The sequence below is a fragment of the Diceros bicornis genome, chromosome 23 (genome assembly GCF_020826845.1).
Source record: "Diceros bicornis minor isolate mBicDic1 chromosome 23, mDicBic1.mat.cur, whole genome shotgun sequence".
Lineage (NCBI taxonomy): Eukaryota > Metazoa > Chordata > Mammalia > Perissodactyla > Rhinocerotidae > Diceros > Diceros bicornis.
The window spans coordinates 55,503,208-55,522,814 of record NC_080762.1 but is presented as its reverse complement, the minus strand read 5'-3'; the positions used below and the strand labels follow the sequence as shown (position 1 = coordinate 55,522,814).

General features: G+C 49.1%; 1 protein-coding gene across 2 annotated transcripts in view; it reads right to left on the bottom strand.

The window, feature by feature from the left end:
* The window catches only part of COL12A1 (collagen type XII alpha 1 chain), a 108,833-nt gene extending 104,789 nt beyond the window's left edge, over positions 1 to 4,044 (bottom strand). Inside the window, exons 1-2 of one of the 2 annotated variants that reach the window (XM_058566765.1) lie at positions 3,677 to 4,044; positions 626 to 733 (exon numbers count right to left, since the gene is read on the bottom strand). In XM_058566765.1, the coding sequence (XP_058422748.1) occupies positions 626 to 698 (73 nt within the window). In that variant the 5' untranslated portion in view covers positions 699 to 733; positions 3,677 to 4,044. The remainder of the gene's footprint in view (positions 1 to 625; positions 734 to 3,676) is intronic. The other variant, XM_058566764.1, reaches the window with a different exon arrangement.
* Positions 4,045 to 19,607: the final 15,563 nt, after the last annotated feature.

Below are 19,607 nucleotides of genomic sequence, written 5' to 3'. Positions count from 1 at the left end.
GCGCCCCGAGCCCCGCGAACCGAACAGGGACAGTAGCGACCCTGGGCCACGCGGGCGCACCCGGGTCCCGGATCTCCGCTTGCCACCTATCCCCTGGGCGATTTGCCTGCACCGTCCGCCCAGCCGACTGAGCTCCCCACAAAACACACAGACTCGCAGAGGCGGCGCTGTTGAAGTCTTTTATTTCACTCTGTCACCGAGGTCGCAGCCTCGAGCCAGGTGGTTACCAGCCAGGCGAGCGAGCGCCCGCGCTCCGAGCTCCTGGGGACCCCCGAGGTGTCCTGTGCGTAGAGCTGGGTGCAGCTGTCGCCCCCTCCCGGGCGGCTGGTCCTCTCGGAAGGCGGCAGTGTAGGTGGCGGTGTGGACAGCACACCGCAGAGAAAAGTGCAAGGAAACCACACAGCACTGTACAGGAATGGATTAAGCAGAATACGAAAAAGCTGGACCCGAGAGCTGGGAAATGGACAAACCTCAGGAGAAGGGGGATTTCTCTGGAGGAGAGAAAGCCCTGAAAAACACGAAGCGCAGGAAAAACAGAGCAAGCAATAGAAGCAAGACTGACTTGTCTTTTCCTTTCTAGAAGTCTGCATTGTCACTGGGGGAGGGGGAAGGAAGAGCATTTTACCTTCTGCCTCAATGGAAGACAGGAGCAGGGCCGCGCCCAGGGCGGCGAGCGCTGGGGGAAGCCGGGTCCGCATGCTCGGCCTCCGAGCTCACAGCCGCATGAAGGGATCTGCGGGAGGAAGCAGTGACCGCATCAGAACCGGGTCCCTCAGGCTTGGAACCAGGTTAGAACTGACGTCTGGACCCGGGCCAAGACCCAACCAGATCTGCCTTAATAACCACAGGGCCCAGCCCAGCAGATAATGGGCCTATTGTGGAGCAGTGGAAGTCAAGTTCATCCACAGCGGTTTCATCACGGCACTAGGAGGGAGTTCAAGTTAAAGAGGGTCCTGTGTTCCCGGAGGCTGGTCCTGCTTAGCATCCCGGGTGAAGCCTCCCCAGGCCCCACATGACTTCATCCTGCCTGGGTGATGGTAATTTCAGAGGTCATTTTATCCCTGACTCAACTAAATGTCTCTTCCAGCTGGGGATTTTATTTGGCTGGCTGCTTTTTCCTAGCTGCTGAACTCTTTAGGTAACTGTACTTTAGTGGTCTCGGGGTAATTTGGAAAAGTATAATAAACCTCTTTTACTCTCTTCTTTCTTCATTTTGTTCTGCCTACAAATATGCAGCTCTTTAAGGCCTGAAATGGATTACACAGAAATATGTAAGGCCCAACTGAAACTCGACCCTCCTGCTAGCTGTGTTGTCTTCACATCTGAGAAACCCTTTACCCAAGATGAGGGGAAAACAACTCTAAAATACATAATAAAAAGAGACAAGCAATAGAAGAGACAAAACACCCTTGTCTGTTTTTCCGAGATATTTTTTATAAAAATTCTCAGTAATATTCATCTTTTCATTTAACTGTTAATTTATCTCAGAAGATTACAGGTATATATGCTCCAGAGGAGAATGTGTCCTATTCTGATTTTTCCTGTTTCTGTAACTAGATTACTAATTCCTTAAAGACGAAGAGCCTTATTCATCTTTCGTGGTTCCCAGCACACAGTAGGTGCTTAGTCCACGTCGGCAGAAGGGAATCTTCTAAAATATTCTAAGGTCCAATCCAGAGACAAAAGCTACTAGCAATGAACTGACTGGCAAGCAGCCAGAGGCAAAACATAAAAAGAGAGTTGACTCTGAGGGACATAAATTATTGTAGGCCTCAGGAAAACAAAGTTGTGCTTGGGAGTCCAAAAATGAGCCACAGGTCGAGCCCTCCTTGAGAAAAGAAACTGGCAAGCTCCCACCATGTCTTTCCAAATTACTGGCACAGGATGCGTATTAGGACAGCTTTCCTCGGCCTGAGTGTAAATTGCACTTTAAATGTCTGATGAGCAGGCGTGCCAAATTGCCCGGAGCTCCTTTTTATGAAGCCAAGATTAAAATTTTGGCGCTGCTCTGGGCATCCAAGGGGCTCTCGCCATTTCTTGCTTCCTAATCAGCAACTGTTTGACGTTCTAACCTCTCCTACATCAGTGAAAAGCAAGAGGTGAGACTGGCCCATTGTTCCCGTCATCTGGCCTTAACTTTGCTATAATAATTTCCAACTCAGTTGGCAGTCGTGCTCGAGAAAAGTTAAAGGCTGACAATCGACCCACGGAAAAGCTGTGCGGAGATTTTTTTTTAAGCCGCTGAACTCGTCACAAAAACCCGAGCAGTACAAGCGCTTTGTCTGTGTCCAGAGCGCCACCTATCGGCGGCTCGGCTCAGCGGCAGGAACGGACGGCGCAGAGTCGGGGTATCCGAACATACAGTCAGTTCAGCCAGCCAGCCAGGCGTTCTGTCCATATGTTTAAAAAAACAAGTTTTCTCTCCTTTTAGCCAAAACATTTCTGAATGCTTAGGAACACGTCACTGAGTATTCTCAGACATGAATGTCTGAAAGCTGCCGCCCCTACGTGGCAGCGAGGATTCCCTCCCTTCACCCTCATGAATGAAAAGGAGTCGGTCGCGGAGGGGTTGGGGGAGGGTCTTACGGGATTGTCCGCTTCTGCCAACTCGCTCCCTCCTCCACCCTACTGGATGGGGCCAATTTCTTAGCTCCCGCGTCGAGTTAAAAAGGGAAATTACCCCTCCCCCCACACCACGGGGTCCCTCCAGACGCTGTGCGCGGCGCATACCTCCTCTCCTACCCACCCCGACCTTGGCATTGGTTAGCCAAGGGCGAGGTCAGCGCTCATTTCCTTTCTTGCTCCATCCCTCCCCACGCTCCAGCATACTTTAGAAGGCCACATAGTCTGGGTTGAGGTTTCGGGGAGGGGGTCCCGGAAAGCCCGAGGGTCCCTGAAGATGCTCGCTTTGGGGTACCTCTTCTGCTCCCTGGCTACGGGTCCCCGCTCGGTAAATGAACCCGGGGCCTCACGCTCTCTGATCCCTACACTCTCTAGGATTTGGGATGGAAACTGTCTCAGAAGTTCCACGGACCCCGAGTAGGGCCTCGACCAATGCGCTCGGGAAGAGATCGGAAGAGTGAGCTTTCTCCAAAAGCTGGGATAGTCGGCCAAGGCTGAGTACCCTAGAGCTGGACAAACCCACCATCTCGGATGCTTTCAAAAGCAGAGGAAGGAGCCAGAACACTCGACCAGGAATCTGTCTCGAGATGCCACACACACCCGCGCAGCCTCGACGAGCTACAGAGCACTCAGCCGGCGCCCCAAAGAATGTCGCACCGTGCGTCACTCACATACCTCCCCAGCGCCGGGCGCAGGACTGCATCCCCGCGCAAAGCTACACCGCGCTGTCCTGAGGCCGAGTGGCCATGGAACAGGGCGCACCCTCCACTGAAATCGACAGCATCTACAGATGAAATTCCTCTACGAACAGAAACACTGAACACAGCTGCCCTGCATCCGCTCTCAGGAAAAGCTAAATTCTTTCTCCCTCAACGATACAAATCAATCAAAAAACCCCAGGGTACCCGGCAAATCTCAGGCACATCTGCACGCTTATAAGTCCAAACGGTCCGTGCCCTGATCCTCAATGGGTTAGGGCGGAGCAAGGCACAGGCTAGAAGCAAGTTTCCCCAGTTATCTTCGGGGAGGGAAAGGGGCTGGCAGCCGGACTGACCTGAGCGGCTGTGACCGAGGGGCGGCGGCGGCAGCGGCTTCCCGGCGTCGGAGAGGCCGACGCCCGGTGTGACCCCGCACGCCCGGGCTCTTGGCGCTGCGCTCCGGCAGCACCTGGCGGCCGCCGGGAGGTGGGCAGCGGCGGGGCCCCCGGGGTGGAGGAGGAGGAGGAGGATCCCGCGAGCAGCGGCGGGCGCGGCAGGACGGGCGGGGACGGCGGGGCCCGCGGCAGCCGGCGCGCGGACGCGTCTGGGGCGGCTCGCCCTGCTGCAGTGGGAAGAGGCTCCGCGCCGCGGGCTACTTAATAGAGGGCTGTTCCCAGCTCTCAGTTTACTCGGTTACGAAACGCCTGAGAAGGTGGACGGCTGCCACGGAGTGATGTATGCTCCTCCGGCGGTGAAGGAGGTCTACTTTTGGGAACGTGTGCATACTTCGAGCATTCCTTCGGCGTGAGGTGGCGATCGCCGTAGTAGCAGCGCCCCGCCGGGGAGGGGGAAGGGGATGCGGGGGCGGGGGGAGCGGGGAGGAGGGCGGCCACAGCCGGGTAACTGCCAAGGGAAGCCGCGCACTCCCCGCGTGGGACGGGCTGGGGAGCTCGGGTTTCCCTATCCGTGCGATTTTCTATAATGAATTGATTTTTCTAAATTAAGAACAATGGGAGGGAGGGAAGCGACTCTCATTTTCAGAACTGCAAGGATGTGTGACCGACCCCACCCCATCCTAACCCGATCCTCCATCATCACCACTTACACCTTCCTCCCCCTCTGTCCTGGGTGCACTTAAAATCGATTCGTAGGGTTTCCATTAACTAACTGTCTGTGCACGCGGCGCGCCTTCTGTCTTTTTCAATCTCTGAGCGGCGACTGGAAACCCAAGCAGCCGCCCTCGCGGGGCTCAGCGCTGAGATAGCTTTCCCAGTCCTGTCTCTCTCCCCTGAGGCTTCGGAACGGAACTGGGAAGCTTAACTCGAGCCGAGAGAGAGGGCGAGGAACGCTATGAAACCTAGGGGTGCTCAGACCAGGAAGCTGCTCAGGGACAAGTGTCATCCACTGGAGAAATTTCTCACCTGGGTCAAAGCAAAATCTGGCCCCGATGGAGGCTGGGGACCGAAAGGTCTGCCCTTAAAACCCCGCGGGGTCAAGGCGACAAAAGGGAGTGAGTTTCCCCCCACTGCTGGGGAGATGGAGGCCAAATGTGGGGTTGAGCTTCTGCCAGCATCATCTCCTCTTTTTGCCGCCCCTCCCCCTTCTGCTCCACCCCTTGGCCCTGAGCCGGGAGCCTGGCACTCATGGTTGCCAAATTGTAACAGGCGCACGGGAGGAAGCGCGGGGCTCTTACACTGTGGCATCAGAAAAGGCTCCAGGAGAAGTTCAGATTACACGCGTCTGTGAGCTCAGCACAAGCCTAGGGCTTTTGGCCTTTTGAAGCCCAGGGGTTACCCCTGCAAGGTTGAGCGCCGCGGGATGGAGGAGGAGGCGCGGAGAAGAAAGCAGAAGCGGCGTCCCTGGAATTGACCTCCCGCAACAGTAGAAGCAGAGATCTTGCTGCCAATGTAAATCTCTCTTCCCTATTTGATGTGACGTCTGCTAATTTGGCCTTTCCTCCACCAGGCGCGATAGCCTCCGAACTTCCCTTTAGAATGACAAGAACTTGGAGGGCGGCCCCCTGCACTCTGCCCCACGCACAGGCTGCCTCCAGCAAGAGCCAGAGAAAGCAAGAAAGAAGACTGGAAGGAGAAAAATGGGAATCTCCACCTCTGCACATTCCCCAAGTACACACGGCCCGCTCCAGCTGGGCAGCTCGCACAAAGAGCCCACACAGGCGCAGTGCAGAGGCTTTTTCCCCTTCAAATGTTCACAGCCCCTTTGTCTGGCACAAACCTCCGGCGCGCGAGCGCGTCCTGAACGTGAATCACCCCACGTGCACAATCAGCTCGCTTTCATCACCCGGGTACCAGTGAGCCCCTGTCCCCAGCCTGTGGAGAGCCGGCATCTGCAGCCAGGCCAGCCCTTCACCCGCACCCCGACTCTACTCCCCTCGCACAGACGCACGCGGGCGGGTGGCAGCCTCAAGGACAGAGCTGAGGGCAGAGAAGTCCCGGCAGCGGCCCTCCGGGCGCCCAGTCGTGCTGCGCCACACCCGCGGACGCCCTGGCAGGCTTCGCGGCCTAGAACGGCCAGGGACGCCCCTGGGAACCCGACCCCCGTCGTCTAGAAAGGAAAATTGCTGCCTTGCATGTCAGCCCAGGCTGACTAGGGTTTGCATTTCGCCCAGGTGGCGTGTGTGTGCGTGTGTGTGTGTGTGTGTGTGTGTGTGTGTGTGTGTGTGATAGCGATATTGTTGACTAGGGAGCAGTGTAACTCTGGGTGCTGATATTCTTGGTTTAAAAAGAGTTCTCTCCTGTTGATTTGGCTCGGAGCTGCAAATGCATCTATCAGCCCGGGATTCGAGCGGTCAGTGGCCCTCCGGGAGCCGAGGGCGGCGGCAGGCCTCCTCTTCTGAGGCTGGAGGCCGCAGACTGGGTGGAAGCGGCCTCTGCCCCCTCGAGGGCTCACTTTGCGCCGCTCTCCACGCAGAGCGGCGTGTCCGGGACCCGCGTGGCCATCCTCTCTTATTCCAGGCATTCTCGCTCGCATACTTAGATTTAATGCATTTGAAAATAGTTGCCGCAAAGGAGTGTAGGTAACATAAACCACCGGCCGCAAACGCCCTGTCTCCCTCAGAAAATGGATCCCTACGCAAAACTTCCAGAGTAGGATGAGAGCAGGAAGGAAGGGACAGCCGGGGTGAGGAGTACACAGACGCACGTCCACAAGCTAGTCCAAGCACACCCGTTCCCAGAGGGCACGAGTGCAACTCGGATGCATCCAAAGCGGCGCCTCGGTGCCTCCCCGCATGACGTTTGCGCTGTTCGGCCTCCAGACCCCGGCGCTGGACTCCCAGTAGGGTAAGCGGACAAACGGATGAAAAGTGTGTACACCTCCTCCGACCTGTGCCCTTCAGTAGTGCGTCCAGTTCGTAATACCCCTTGGAATCGGTTAATGTTTGCAACAAATTGAAGGTATTTATCGACTGAAGCAGAGCCGGTTGTGTTTACGTACTCAGTTTGGTTGCTTTCTGTGGCTTTTATTCCTCAGGTGATAACCCAGTACCCCCCTCTCCTCACTTCCCTTACCGTCTTCTGCTCCCACCTCTTCTCCCTCCGACTCCGGGGTTCCCGGCGGCTCCGGAGCTTCGGATTTCTTGTCCGACAGCGCGATCTAGCGGTCAGCGCGAGCCCTGGCGTCGCGCTCAAAGGCACAGAACCTAGAGCCTGGAAGCTGACAGTTTTAGGCGAGCTTTTGAAAAATGTGTCATTCGTCTGTCTGATCCCCAGGACTGACTGAGAGGCGACAGGATGGAACGAGTGGGAGGTGGCAGAAACTTTCTTTGTGCCCGTTAACTAGCTGCCTATAGAAATTCTTGCCCTAAGGCTGCTGCAGGGTTCTGGTTAGGGGTAGACAAGGCGCTAATTTCAGGAAGAAGTTCACATGACAGCGCCGCCCTTAACTTCCCCTCGTTGATTTGCTTGGGGTTAACTTAGCCAGGGTTCCTGGCGACAGGTGAGAGTTTCCATTGCAAGTTCTTGCTGGGGCACCTTGTGGGGAGGGAGAGAGAAACCTGGGCTGAACGTGCACCGATCACCCAGCTCCTGGGCTGCGCGGGGCCGTACCCAGAGTGAACTTGGAGAGTCTTGGGTGAAGAAAGCCCTCACAGCCCTTTGAGAGGAGGGTGTGAAGACAGGAGGCAGTGCTCCACCTGCATGATTCTCCCCGGCAGAGAGGCAGTGACCAGCAAGGGTCAGAAACAGCGAGTCTGAATCCCCTCCTTCAGATCCCTGCGCCCTACGCAAGTCGAAAGGCGTTTAATGAGACCTTCTATGGGCCAGTACAGCGCCAAGCCCAGAGCAGCGGATATAAAGATAATTAAGATGACGTCTTGCCCTCAAACTCTGTCAAGGAACACCTGGGGCACCGAAAGCAACTTCGCGTGGCCCACTTACGTCTCCCAAGAGATGATGTCTTCAAAATGTTTTAAGTTGCAAGTGGTAGACGACTCCCTCTCTGGACCCCCAGAGCCAAGGATGCGAGACCAAAGCCACCCCTAATGGGCGCAAGAGGGTGTCCTGCATTCCTGCCTTCTTGAGGGTCCTGCTTCTTCACAAAGGACTATTTCAGTGACGCCCACGGGGTTTTCGCGCTTCACCCAGACCTTCTCACGCGTCAGAGACAACCTCCCCACCAGAGCGGCGCAGTGTTGGAGCAGAAAACAGTAGGTGCCCCGTGCTCCTCCTGCCACACCAGGCGGCCAGCTCCAGCCTCGTGTGACCTCAAGAAGTCCTGGCTGCATGGAAAGCTATGAAGATTCAAAATACACCGCATCCGAGTAAAATACCTTCTTAGGAGAAACCATTCCGATTCAATCAAAGTCAAGTGCTGCTGGGAGTTGATTATTCAGTTAGCTCTGACCTCCTTAAGCAAAGTGTAAAAGATAAAAGGAAATAAATGTACTTAAGAGTTAAGATAGCACCCTCTGGCACTTCCTCCTTTGTTTCTGTAAGATTCGGCACTGTTCACGTCATCGTTACCACCGCGGGAGACTTGGAAGCTGTTGATTTTGTAGCTAGCAGAGTAGCACACGGTCCACAATTTCTAGTCGGGCCACTGCTCTGAGTGTCAGCAGTAGGTATGTGTACACTGACATACACTTTCAGGTTAGTGGAAAATGTGAAAAATCTTGGGAATTCATTTCTCAAGATTTGCTTTTGACCTTCAAACTGACCACGTAGCAGACTGAAATGCAATGATGATGCAATCGTAGTCAAGAGAGGTTTCGTTGGTCTCGGCTGGAGCCCCTGTATAGGATGAAGTGTGACCAGACCAAGGCTCCACTTGAGAATGCACTTTTATACACTTACTAATTCATTCAGCTGCATTTATGGAGCACTGACACCCTGGTGTTCAAAGCCGACAAGATCCTCTACTTTGGAATCTCCTAATCCAGTGTGGAATGCGCCCTCTGGTGGAGAAGAGGAAAAAGATGGCCGTTATCTAATCAGACTCATCGTTCAATCCATTTTACCTGGAGCATCCATTCAGCAAATGCTGTTCCTCTAGTCATAATGCTCACTAGGAAAGGTGGGAGTTTGTTTTTTTTAAAGGCAAATCAAAGGAAGCCCTGTCTATAAGAAACTTAAATGTAGTAACAGAGACCAGAAATAAACATAAGTGAAAGTCAAATGTTTCAAGAGAGGTGTGGAGACAGTGTGTAACTGAAAGTCGAAAGACCAATGTGAAAAATAATTTGGGAGGAAATACACGGTATATAGAAACAGGATAAATGACATCACAGGAAGCAATCAGCTTAATCCACCATTCAGAACATTCCACAGGAAAAATAATTTCTCCACAAAACAATTTCTCTGTAAACCAATCTCTCCACAAACCAATGACAAGAAAAAAGGGCAGAAAGAGTAGATGTTATGAAAAAATATTTAGGACCCATAACAGCCAAATAATAATAATAGCAATAATAATAGTTGTCAAGAACTGTGAAGGGTCTGAAATTTTATCCTGCTTTGCAAGGTAACAAGTTAATCGGCTACCGTCTCATGGCTGCTGGCAGAACACACAAGGAATCAGAGACAAAGGACTGCATTACTCACAGCGACAGCAGTAGCCAGAGTATCATCGCTTTCTCTGGTTCCCCAATCCCCAGTTCCCACAGGGTGTTGCAAAGGTGCCTGGTGACCCTTGCACACACAGTGGGTTACATTACAGGGACGGAATCTGAGCTTGGGGAACCTTTTATAAGGGCAGTAAGCCTGCCTGACTTTTGCCCTGAAAGGAGACATTATCTTTGTTATACTGGACAGTAAACAAACTTGCCCTTTGCTCTGGAGGGAGAAATTATCTGTCTTCCAAGGCTGCTAGTATACAAACACCCTAGAAGAGATGATCTGGAACAAAAGCATGCTCAAAAGACATGCAGGACCGTGAGAGACCGTGGAAAGAGCAGTGGAGAAGGGTCTCCCAACAACAAGAATTGTCAGGAGTTCACGGGAGGAGCCCGCTCTGTGTGTTGAAGTGGTCCCTGAAGAATTCCTAGCCGAGGAAGGCTTTAAAGGACTAGGAGTGAGCGTTCCAAGCACAAGATTCAAAATGAGAAGTTGAAAAATAGCAGAGGACAGGAAATGTCTTGGGCAATAAATAAAGCAGAAGCTTGTGAACACAACTGGAATTGTGGTGGAACTTGGAAGCAGCTGAGGTTCTGGAATTTAACCTTCTAAATATAATAATATACAGAGTGTAGTCCAGACACTGCACAAGCCATTTTACATACATCAGTCCATGGTACTGAACTTCTATCGCTTTGCTATAGATAAAGAACTGAGGCTCAGAGCAGTCAGCTGATTTCCTAGTAAGTTTTGGAACCAGGATCTGAACTCAGAGCTCTCTGACATGTAAGTCCATGGTCTTTCCATTATGTTAAAATAAATGCTTGCTAAACCAAAAAATGATAAAAATCTTGTTGTAAAAAAAGCCTAATCTGGTGATGGAGCTCACAGTAACTGAGAAGACAGCCTGCAGGCAAGGAGCCTGGGAGAGACCTGTGCCATCCAGGAGGAGATGCAGAGGGTCTGGATGCAAAGCGAAGGATGGCTGCCTTAGGGAAGTCTGGACCCGGAGATGACCTCTGACGACCCTGCAGTCACACGACTGCAAGACTGACAGTGCCACGGGGAAAATCAGGGAAGTGCAGCCGACAAGCTAGTACTAGGGGAACATGACACATGGCTTTAGATGTGCCTTATATATGATCAAAATCCTTGGGGGTTTTTTCCTAATAAAAAAAGTTTATTGGCAACTTTCTACTATATTAATAAAATTAAAATAGTATCTCAGATTCAAATACAGATTTTTTTTTATAGAGAGAGAGATGTATTCTTTTTTTCTCAGGATTTTGCACACTGAAAAACTTGCCAAGAGGCACATTTGTGCTGTCGCCATAGGCAGTATTAACGGCGAGAAGGCCGGCACTGTTCCTTGGCTCTCGCACCAGCTCGTTCGTGGGCGGTGAGGACGTAACACTGCACAGACACAACAAGCCTCTGGGAAACGCCCAGGCACTGCATCCTCCGCCGTCTATGTGCTGCCTGGCGCTGGACTCCCGAGCCTGGGACCTCAAGTCCTCACTGTGTTGACAGGGAGACAATCATTTCAAAGTCACACACACGGTCTAGTTTTTCAGAAGAAAAAAAAGTGTAGTTTTGTTTATTGAAAGGCTTCTTTTCTTTTCTTTTTGTTTTTTTCCTGGTGGCAATAACTTTTGAACAAAACCACTAACTGCCCCCAAAATAAAAGATTCTGATCTCTGTTGTTAAGAACGCCTAAGGCCGTGTGTACAACAGAAGTAGTTAGAAAGGCAAGTAGTGAGGATCTATTTACATTTTCACTAACACTTTTGAAATGAAGCCTATGGGCTGGCCCGTGGCTTAGCCGTTAAGTTGTGCGCTCCGCTGCTGGGCGCCGGGATCCCGGGCGCGCACCGACGCACCGCTTCTCCGGCCATGCTGAGGCGGCGTCCCACATACGGCAACTAGAAGGACGTGCAACTGTGACATACAACTATCTACTGGGGCTTTGGGGGGGGAGGGGAAAAAAGGAGGAGGAAAGTTGGCAATAGATGTTAGCTCAGGGCCGGTCTTCCTCAGCAAAAAGAGGAGGATTGGCATGGATATTAGCTCAGGGCTCATCTTCCTCACAAAAAGAAATGAAGCCTGTGGCTTTACCATTTTCATTACACCTATGAAAATGAGTTTGAAGTGTCTGGTCTTGCATTTTCTAGCAGTGCCTGGAGCACAGGCAGATTTGGACGCTGGAGCCCAGGGCCTCCAGGAGGCGGTGTCGCGGGGCTCTGCCTCTGCTGCGCGCTGCTGCCAGGGTCTGACGGTGAGAGAGAGGCCCGCGGGGAGACAAGAACCCGACCACGCCTGACCCCAGGGGGAGCGCGGCGGCTGTGTGTTGGAAGCTGCCTGGATGCTTCCCACCGCCTGCGAGGGCCGGCGCGCTGGGCTAGGCCGAGGCCCCCTGCCGGGCCTGCTGGGAGCCCAGTTGCCGCGGGAAGACTGCGCGGGGTCGTCCGGAACTGGCAGGTGAGAAGGACTAACCGCCTGGAGGCCTGGGCCCCAAATCAGTGGTTTAAATTTGGGTTCAGTCTTGCCGGCAGTAGTTAGGAAAATGATTGTGAGGAAACCAGCGACCTGAGGGAAGGGCGATGGCCAGGGTCATGGGGTCGGCAAGTGGAGCGGCGGAACAGAGCCCAGGCTCGCCTGCTTCCCAGCCCTCCACAACTCCCACTCCAGGCTACACCCGGGGCAGTCCAGCTCCTCCTTGTCGCTGGCTTTCAAGTCTAAACCGGACCAAAGCGTGGTACAGTTTCACTCGCCAAAGGACACTCAAGATGCTATTTATTTCTCATTCTTATTAATGTTGATGCTAAAATATATATCCAAAGATGAGAAAAATTTGCTTGTTTTCTTCTGATGAAAATACCGATAATATTTTGTACTATATTTATACTTAACAGATTGGTTGAACACTTGCAGAGGAAGAAAGGAAACTGTATGGCAGGCCTCATCTAATGATGACAGGAACTATCACAGACTGATAGGACCAAAAAGGATCTTAGAAACCATGGAACCCGGTCTCTCATGTCACACTTAGCAAACCTGGGAAGCAGAGCTGGTGAGAGCTGGCTCAACGCCATGTTTCTACCAGCGGCGCCAGGACTGGAGTCCAACTGCAGCTGCCTGCTGGGTCTGCTTTCCACTATGCTGATCCCCTCTTCCTGGGTGTGTTGGGACTCCGTGCCTCACTGTCTCAAGCAGTGGAAGGCTGCCACCTATCACAATGTATCTGCATCTGCAATCTTTTAAAGGTAAAGCAAAACAAAACTTGCCACAGATGGCCAGGGGTGTATGTAACAAGATGTGCCTGGCCCTCCCAGCACTTATCAGTGCTAATAAGGAGAGCAGATGCCTCGGGGCCATTCGTGCCTGCTCCAGAGTGAGCCAGAGGGGGAGGGAGCTCGAGCATCCACCTACTGCAGACACTACATCAGCACCAGAGCAGTGTCCATGTGTTGTGAGTGCAGGTGACAGGACAGACCCAGCACAACAGACGCCTGTGCTCTGACAGGCAATGTCTGCCCTCTTCCCAAGACACCCCAGGAATCCATGAGAACATTGCTGCACCCACTTGTAATGGCTCCTCTCCTAAAAGTACCCACAACTGGCAGTGTGTTGCATCAGAGAAGTTCTGCTGCTAGCAGCAGAGAACAGAAATAACAGGGACTAAAACTCTCATGAAAGTCAAGGGGTGGGTAATCCACAGCTGATGCAGTGGCTTTGTTCCATGGGGGCCTCAGACACCCGGGCTCCTTCCATCCATTACTCCACAAATGAGGCCTCTTTTTCAAGGTACCACATGGTCCAAGATGGCTGCTCCGGCTTAAGATCTGACATACAAATTTTATCCAGAAGGAAAAAGCAAAGAACAAAAAAAGAAGGTGGAGGGAGGGGTCACATGATAATCTTTTTTGTTTTCTGAGGAAGGTTTCCACAAGCTACTCTTTGGTGATTGTGATTATATCTCATTGGCCAGAAGTTAGTCACATGGCCACATCTAGCTGCAAAGGAGGCTTGACAATGTAATTTATCCTGGCCACCCCTGTGTCCACCTAAAACTCAAGGTTCTATTATTATGGAAGAAGGAGAGAAGGGATAAAGGAAAGAAGGAGATATTGCTACCACTGATGGATAGCAATCCAGTGGTAAATACCCACCTTTTGTGGATGTTGGTGCTGGGCACTTGGTAACTAAAAAGCAAGCTAAGCCAAGCCATATCCAAAGTGTCAAATAGTCCTGGTCACTGACATCAGATTGAACAAGACTTTAATTGAAATTTTGACTCTTTCCTCTCAGTCTGGAGAACTAGCTGCCAGAAGAATCTCCTTTGCACTATTGTCTTCAGAAACTCCTTAACTCCTGTTAACTCCTGGCCCTCACACTTAGCATAATTTTGAGACTGGCTTTACTTGAAAGAAAAACCATCCTGTGAGCTAGACAGCCTATGGAAACAGCAGGTCCCCAGAGAACAATGGGGCCATGGAATCATTCTGGATGACATCATTGCAGAGACATGTGTTTTCCCTAGCGAGTCATTTACTCCATTAAAACTTCATTTCATCTTTCCTATCATAGAGGGCACTGAAAGGATTACAGTCTTTTTTATAAACAAACATTATGCTGGAATACAAAGAAGGCAAAAAAATGCAGTTATAAATAGAAAGGGAGGAAAGGAAAATGTCCAGGAAAACGTAGGCGTGTTATAAATGACTATGATGGAACTTCTCTTGTGAAAAGATGCTTGTGCTTGTCTTAGAGACAACAGAAAAGTCACAGAAGGATGCCTATATGCCCTCAGAAATTAAGGCTCCTGCCAGCATCTCAGAACAACTTGAATCCCACGCCAAGTTCATTGAAATGTCACTTGAGTGTTCTTGGACATATCACAGAAGCTGAACCTGAAGGGCACATCTTGGTCACATCTGAAACCTCACACTTTTGTTCTCTAGGTCTGAGATGGACTGTAGTGGGAAGAAATTTATGAAAGTGCCAGAGATTACCTACTCCAAAGTTGGTAGGACATTTTAAAGGGGCAGGAAAAGAGATTAAATGAATCTGAGAGGGGACATGTTCGTATGGTAGGTATAGAATAAAAGCCAAAAGAAGGTTTTAACAGAAGAGAATTAAAGAGAGGAAAAGCAGTTTAACAAATTGACCACATTAGGGGCCAGCCCTGTGGCATAGTGGTTGGGTTTGGCGCGTTCCACTTTGGCAGCTCGGGGTCGCATCCCGGGCGTGGACCTACACCACTCATTGGCCATGCTGTGGCGGCATCCCACATATAAAGTAGAGGAAGACTGGCACAGATGTTAGCTCAAGACTAGTCTTCCTCAGCAAAAAAAAAAAAAAAAAAAAAATTTGACCAAATAAAAGACGACATTTATGAAGCATATGTTGCACTTAACAGTACATCTCAACACAATACCCACAAGTTACTCATTTGATGCAGACACAGCTAATATTATTTCCTTGGCATTCCAGATGAAAAAAAAAATCTGATGTTTAAATAGGAGGTTATATGACTTGCTTAAAGCCACATGACTAGAAAGTGGCACAGCTAGTTCTCAAACCCAGATTCCCCTCCACCACTGACAGAGGAGTGAAACGGGCTTCTTGCTCCCGTCTCCTTCCAGCGCGGTTGTCGGTCCTTTGCTATGTCTTTCCCCATCACAGCACTCTGCTCTTCCTGTCCTTGGCTGAGCCCAGGACTCAGACTCTCCACTTTCTGTTCTCCATTCCCCATTCTCAGAATGGCTCTCCACACATAACACCTTGGGAAAGTGGTCTTGATATACCTTGATGGAATGATCCTACCAGACCAGCTTCCTGGGGACTTCGAATTCCTACAAAGTATTGTAGGGGGGAGGGTGGCACTGCAAAGAAGGAATTTCAAGTATTGTTATAACTAAAACAGTGGAGGAATTATTTGGGAGAGGAATGGGTCTTATTCAATATCATTCTACTCTGGTAACCAAAAAAAGCTAGACCCTAGCACACTTATCCCTTTATTTTTACACATTGGGTTTTTTTTAGTAACTTAGTAATATCTGGCAACTATAAAACCAAAAACCTAGTATGAATATACTTATGATATTCATTTTAAAAGCACTAATGGGGGCTGGTCTGGTGGCATAGTGGTTACACTAATGGGGGCCGGCCTGGTGGCGTAGTGGTTAAGTTCACAAGCTCCACTTCAGTGGCCTGGAGTTTGCAGATTTGAATCCCGGGCACGGACTTACACACGGCTTATCAAGCCATGCTGAGGTAGCGTCCCATATGCAAAATGGAGAAAGATGGGCACGGATGTTAGCTCAGGGCCAATCTTCTTCACCAAAAAAAAAAAAAAGGCACTTATGAACTGAAAACTATGTATAACGCTGGTAGAAGTGTAAACTGGTACAATTGCTTTGGAAAAGGTTAGCATTTTACTATGACATTAAACACATACCGTATGATCCAGAAGCCCCAATCCTATATATTTACCCAAGAGAAATGAAAATATATGTCCATGTAAAGACCTATATGTGAATGTTTATAGCAGCATACCCATAATAGTCAAAAACCAGACACAACCATAACATCCATCAAATGGATAAGCTCATTTAGACCATGCATACGATGGATGCTACTTAGACGTGAAAAGGAATAAACTACGGATAAGTGCATCATGGATGGATTTCAGACTCATTATGCCCAGTGAAAAAAGTCAAACACAAAAGAAGTCGTGCTCCGTGTGATTCCATTTCTGTGACGATACAGCACTGGCAAAACTTTAGAGACAGAAATCCGAGCAGTGGTTTCTGGAGGCTGGGGACAGGGCAGGGGATTGACTGCAAAGGAGCAAATGGAACTTTTGGGGATGATGGAAATGTTCTATATCATAATTGTGGTGTGGTTATAGGACTATATACATTTGGCAAAATTCATTGAACTGTACAATCTTAGAAAGTTAATTTTATTGTATGTGAATTACTCCTCAATAAATTTAACTTTAAAAGTGTATTACAGAAAAATGTTTTTGAGATTTTTTTGAATCTCAGATCTGAGAAAAATTTTTTTTAAAAATGAAGAATTTAGGGGCCAGCCGAGTGGCGTAGTGTTTAAGTTTGTGTGCTCTGCTTTCGCAGCCCAGGGTTCACAGGTTCAGCTCCTGGGAGCAGACCTACATCACTCATCAAGCCATGCTGTGGCAGCATACCACATACAGAATAGAGAGAAGATTGCCATGGATGTTAGCTCAGGGCCAGTCTTCCTCAAGCAAAAAGAGGAAGATTGGCAACAGATGTTAGCTCAGGACCAATCTTCCTCACCAAAAAAAAGAAGAAGAAAAATTTATTGCATATTTGCTGTAAGACAGGCACTTTGCTGGGTTCTAGGAATGCAGAGAGGAAAGACACAGCCCATGACTTTCAGGAGCTTACAGTCCAGTGGAGAAAATAGAGGAGCAAATCAAGGCCCAGCACTGAGTAGTAAGTGCATTGGTGGAGGTGTGCACAGCAGGCTGGAACACACAGTGCGATATCTACATCAGATTGCTGGAAATGATGGACTCCCAGAAAGAGAGGTGCTTGAGCTGAGCCAAGATGCTGTAGGAGTTAGTCAGTCAATAAGAGAGACGGACATCTTTATCTAAGGAGGGAAAAAGTACAAAAACACAGAAAGAGAGATCAAGTTTTCACGGATCAGCTCTAATTTTGAAAATTGCCAAAATGAATAATGTAATGAATCAATAGGAGAAAAAGTAGACGTGTCAGAAAATAAATTCCATGGCAGTAGACAGATTAAAATGTGAGCTGTTCTTTCCAAGGAAGTGGTGGATGATCTTGAAAATCCAGAAAGCCAAGTTCATAAATAAACAGGACTGTTACGTGTTATTTATTTATTTATTTATTTTTTGTGAGGAGATCAGCCCTGTGCTAACATCTGCCAATCCTCCTCTTTTTTTGCCAAGGAAGACTGGCCCTGGGCTAACATCTGTGCCCATCTTCCTCCACTTTATATGGGACGCCACCACAGCATGACTTGCCAAGCAGTGCGGCGGTGCGCACCCAGATCCGAACCCTCGAAGCCCGGGCCGCAGCAGCAGAACGCGCGCACCCAACCACTTGCACGACCCAGCCGGCCCCAGGGCTGTTACATATTAAAAACAAGCATTTTTTGCCTTAGCATAGTGACCTATTAATTCTTCAATGACTCAAGGGTCCACAGTCTTTATTGATCTGTTCCATTTCTAATATATACTACTTTACTACTTCATGTCCTATGTGTTTACCTCAATTCATTAATTTAGCAGCTTGACTTCAAGTTCCATCTTCGTATTGTTTTCACCTTCAAAAAAACAAGTAAGCACACAAAAATCAGGCTGGCTGTCGTACTGTATCATTGTGGGACACATAGAAATCATTTAGCATGATGTGTTACTTCATGGTACAAAAGTCCCTTCCCAAAGAGGCAACTAAAACAATACAATCTGATGATCTAACTGAAGCATACAGTCTCCTAAAGCAGGTTCCTGCACGTTATCCCACAATACGTCTATGTCCATTCTATTGGCCAGAACTTAGTCACATGGCCATACCTAGCTGGAAGGGAGGATGGGAAATGTCATCTTTATCCCAAGCAGTCATGTGCCAGCTACTAGAAATGGAAAGAATGGTTATTGTAGGATAACCAGGAGTTCCTGAATCAGAGATGAGATTCTTCTTATGCTTCAGAATACTGGGGCCATAGAGATAATGCATTTTCTAGTTAAACCATGAACACTAGAATTTAATTATCAAAATTTTCCTTTGATTTGGAGCTATTTGTTTTTTTATTCAGTATAACCCTGAAACCTCACAGATTACTAAGCACTAAGGACAGTGCCTGGCACAGAGAAAGTGCTGGGTCAGTATTGGCTATTTTTTTTTTTTTAAGATTTTATTTATTTATTTTTCCCCCAAAGCCCCGGTAGACAGTTGTATGTCGTAGTTGCACATCCATTCTGGTTGCTGTATGTGGGACGCGGCCTCAGCATGGCCGGAGAGGTGGTGTGTCGGTGCTCGCCCGGGATCCGAACCCGGGCCGCCAGCAGTGGAGCTCGCGCACTTAACCGCTAAGCCACGGGGCCGGCCCAGTATTGGCTATTATGGTCATGGTCTCTTAGTCATGAAACTATAGAATCTTATAGCTACAGAAGAGAGAAGTTAGTCTAATCTTCGCCTCTTCCTTCCTGCAAATGTTCACTTATGGTCTTGGTAACCTAGTTAAAAGTAAGGAGGTGAACTTGGTAGAATAGCGCTATATGAAAGTACGTAACTCTTAACAATGTATTTATAAAATGAGAAAAAAGTCTTTTATGGAGTTGTTTTCTTTTAAAACTATTTTCCTTCCATTAGACTCCATCTCTTCAGTTTGCCTTAAAGCTTCCACAGCAGGCTGCTTGTCAGAGACGCCTTGCGGGTTCTGCTCTATTAACTGCAACTTTTGTGTAAATCCTTTCCTCCTTTGCAAAGGTTAAAATTTGTGTTCCTGTAGATGACAGTGCCAAAACTTTCCACAGAAAAGTTTCTACTTGTATATGTTTGTTTTCTAATTATGGATCATTAATTTATTATAATCAGGCACATTTTCTAGCAAATTGGCTACATTCTTGGTAACAAAACAAAATTACAGTTGCCTTTTCTTTTTTTTTTTTTTTTCCCTGAGGAAGATCAGCCCTGAGCTAACATCTGCCAATCCTCCTCTTTTTGCTGAGGAAGACGGGCCCTGGGCTAACATTCAAGCCCATCTTCCTCTACTTTATATGGGACGCCGCCACAGCATGGCTTCACAAGCGGTGCATCGGTGCGCGCCCAGGATCTGAACCGGTGAACCCTGGGCCGCCGCAGCGGAGAGCATGCACTTAACTGCTTGTGCCACCGGGCCAGCACCTACAGTTGCCTTTTCTGGTTTTTATCCACTAGCCGTTGACTGCCTTTCCCAAATTTGCATATCAGTATATCAAAGAGAATTGGCTTTGTTTTTATAAATTCAGAATTGTCTTTGTTATAAATAAATTTTATAAATTGATTTCCAAGAACGTCACTGAAAACTGGGCAAGAAAATACTAAAAATTTCAACTTTCCATGTATCTTTTGCTGTGAACTACAGTTCGAGAAATACCATTTTGTTGTACATACTAGTGTTCTATTTTGATAGATAAGATATTTCCTGATGGCTAATT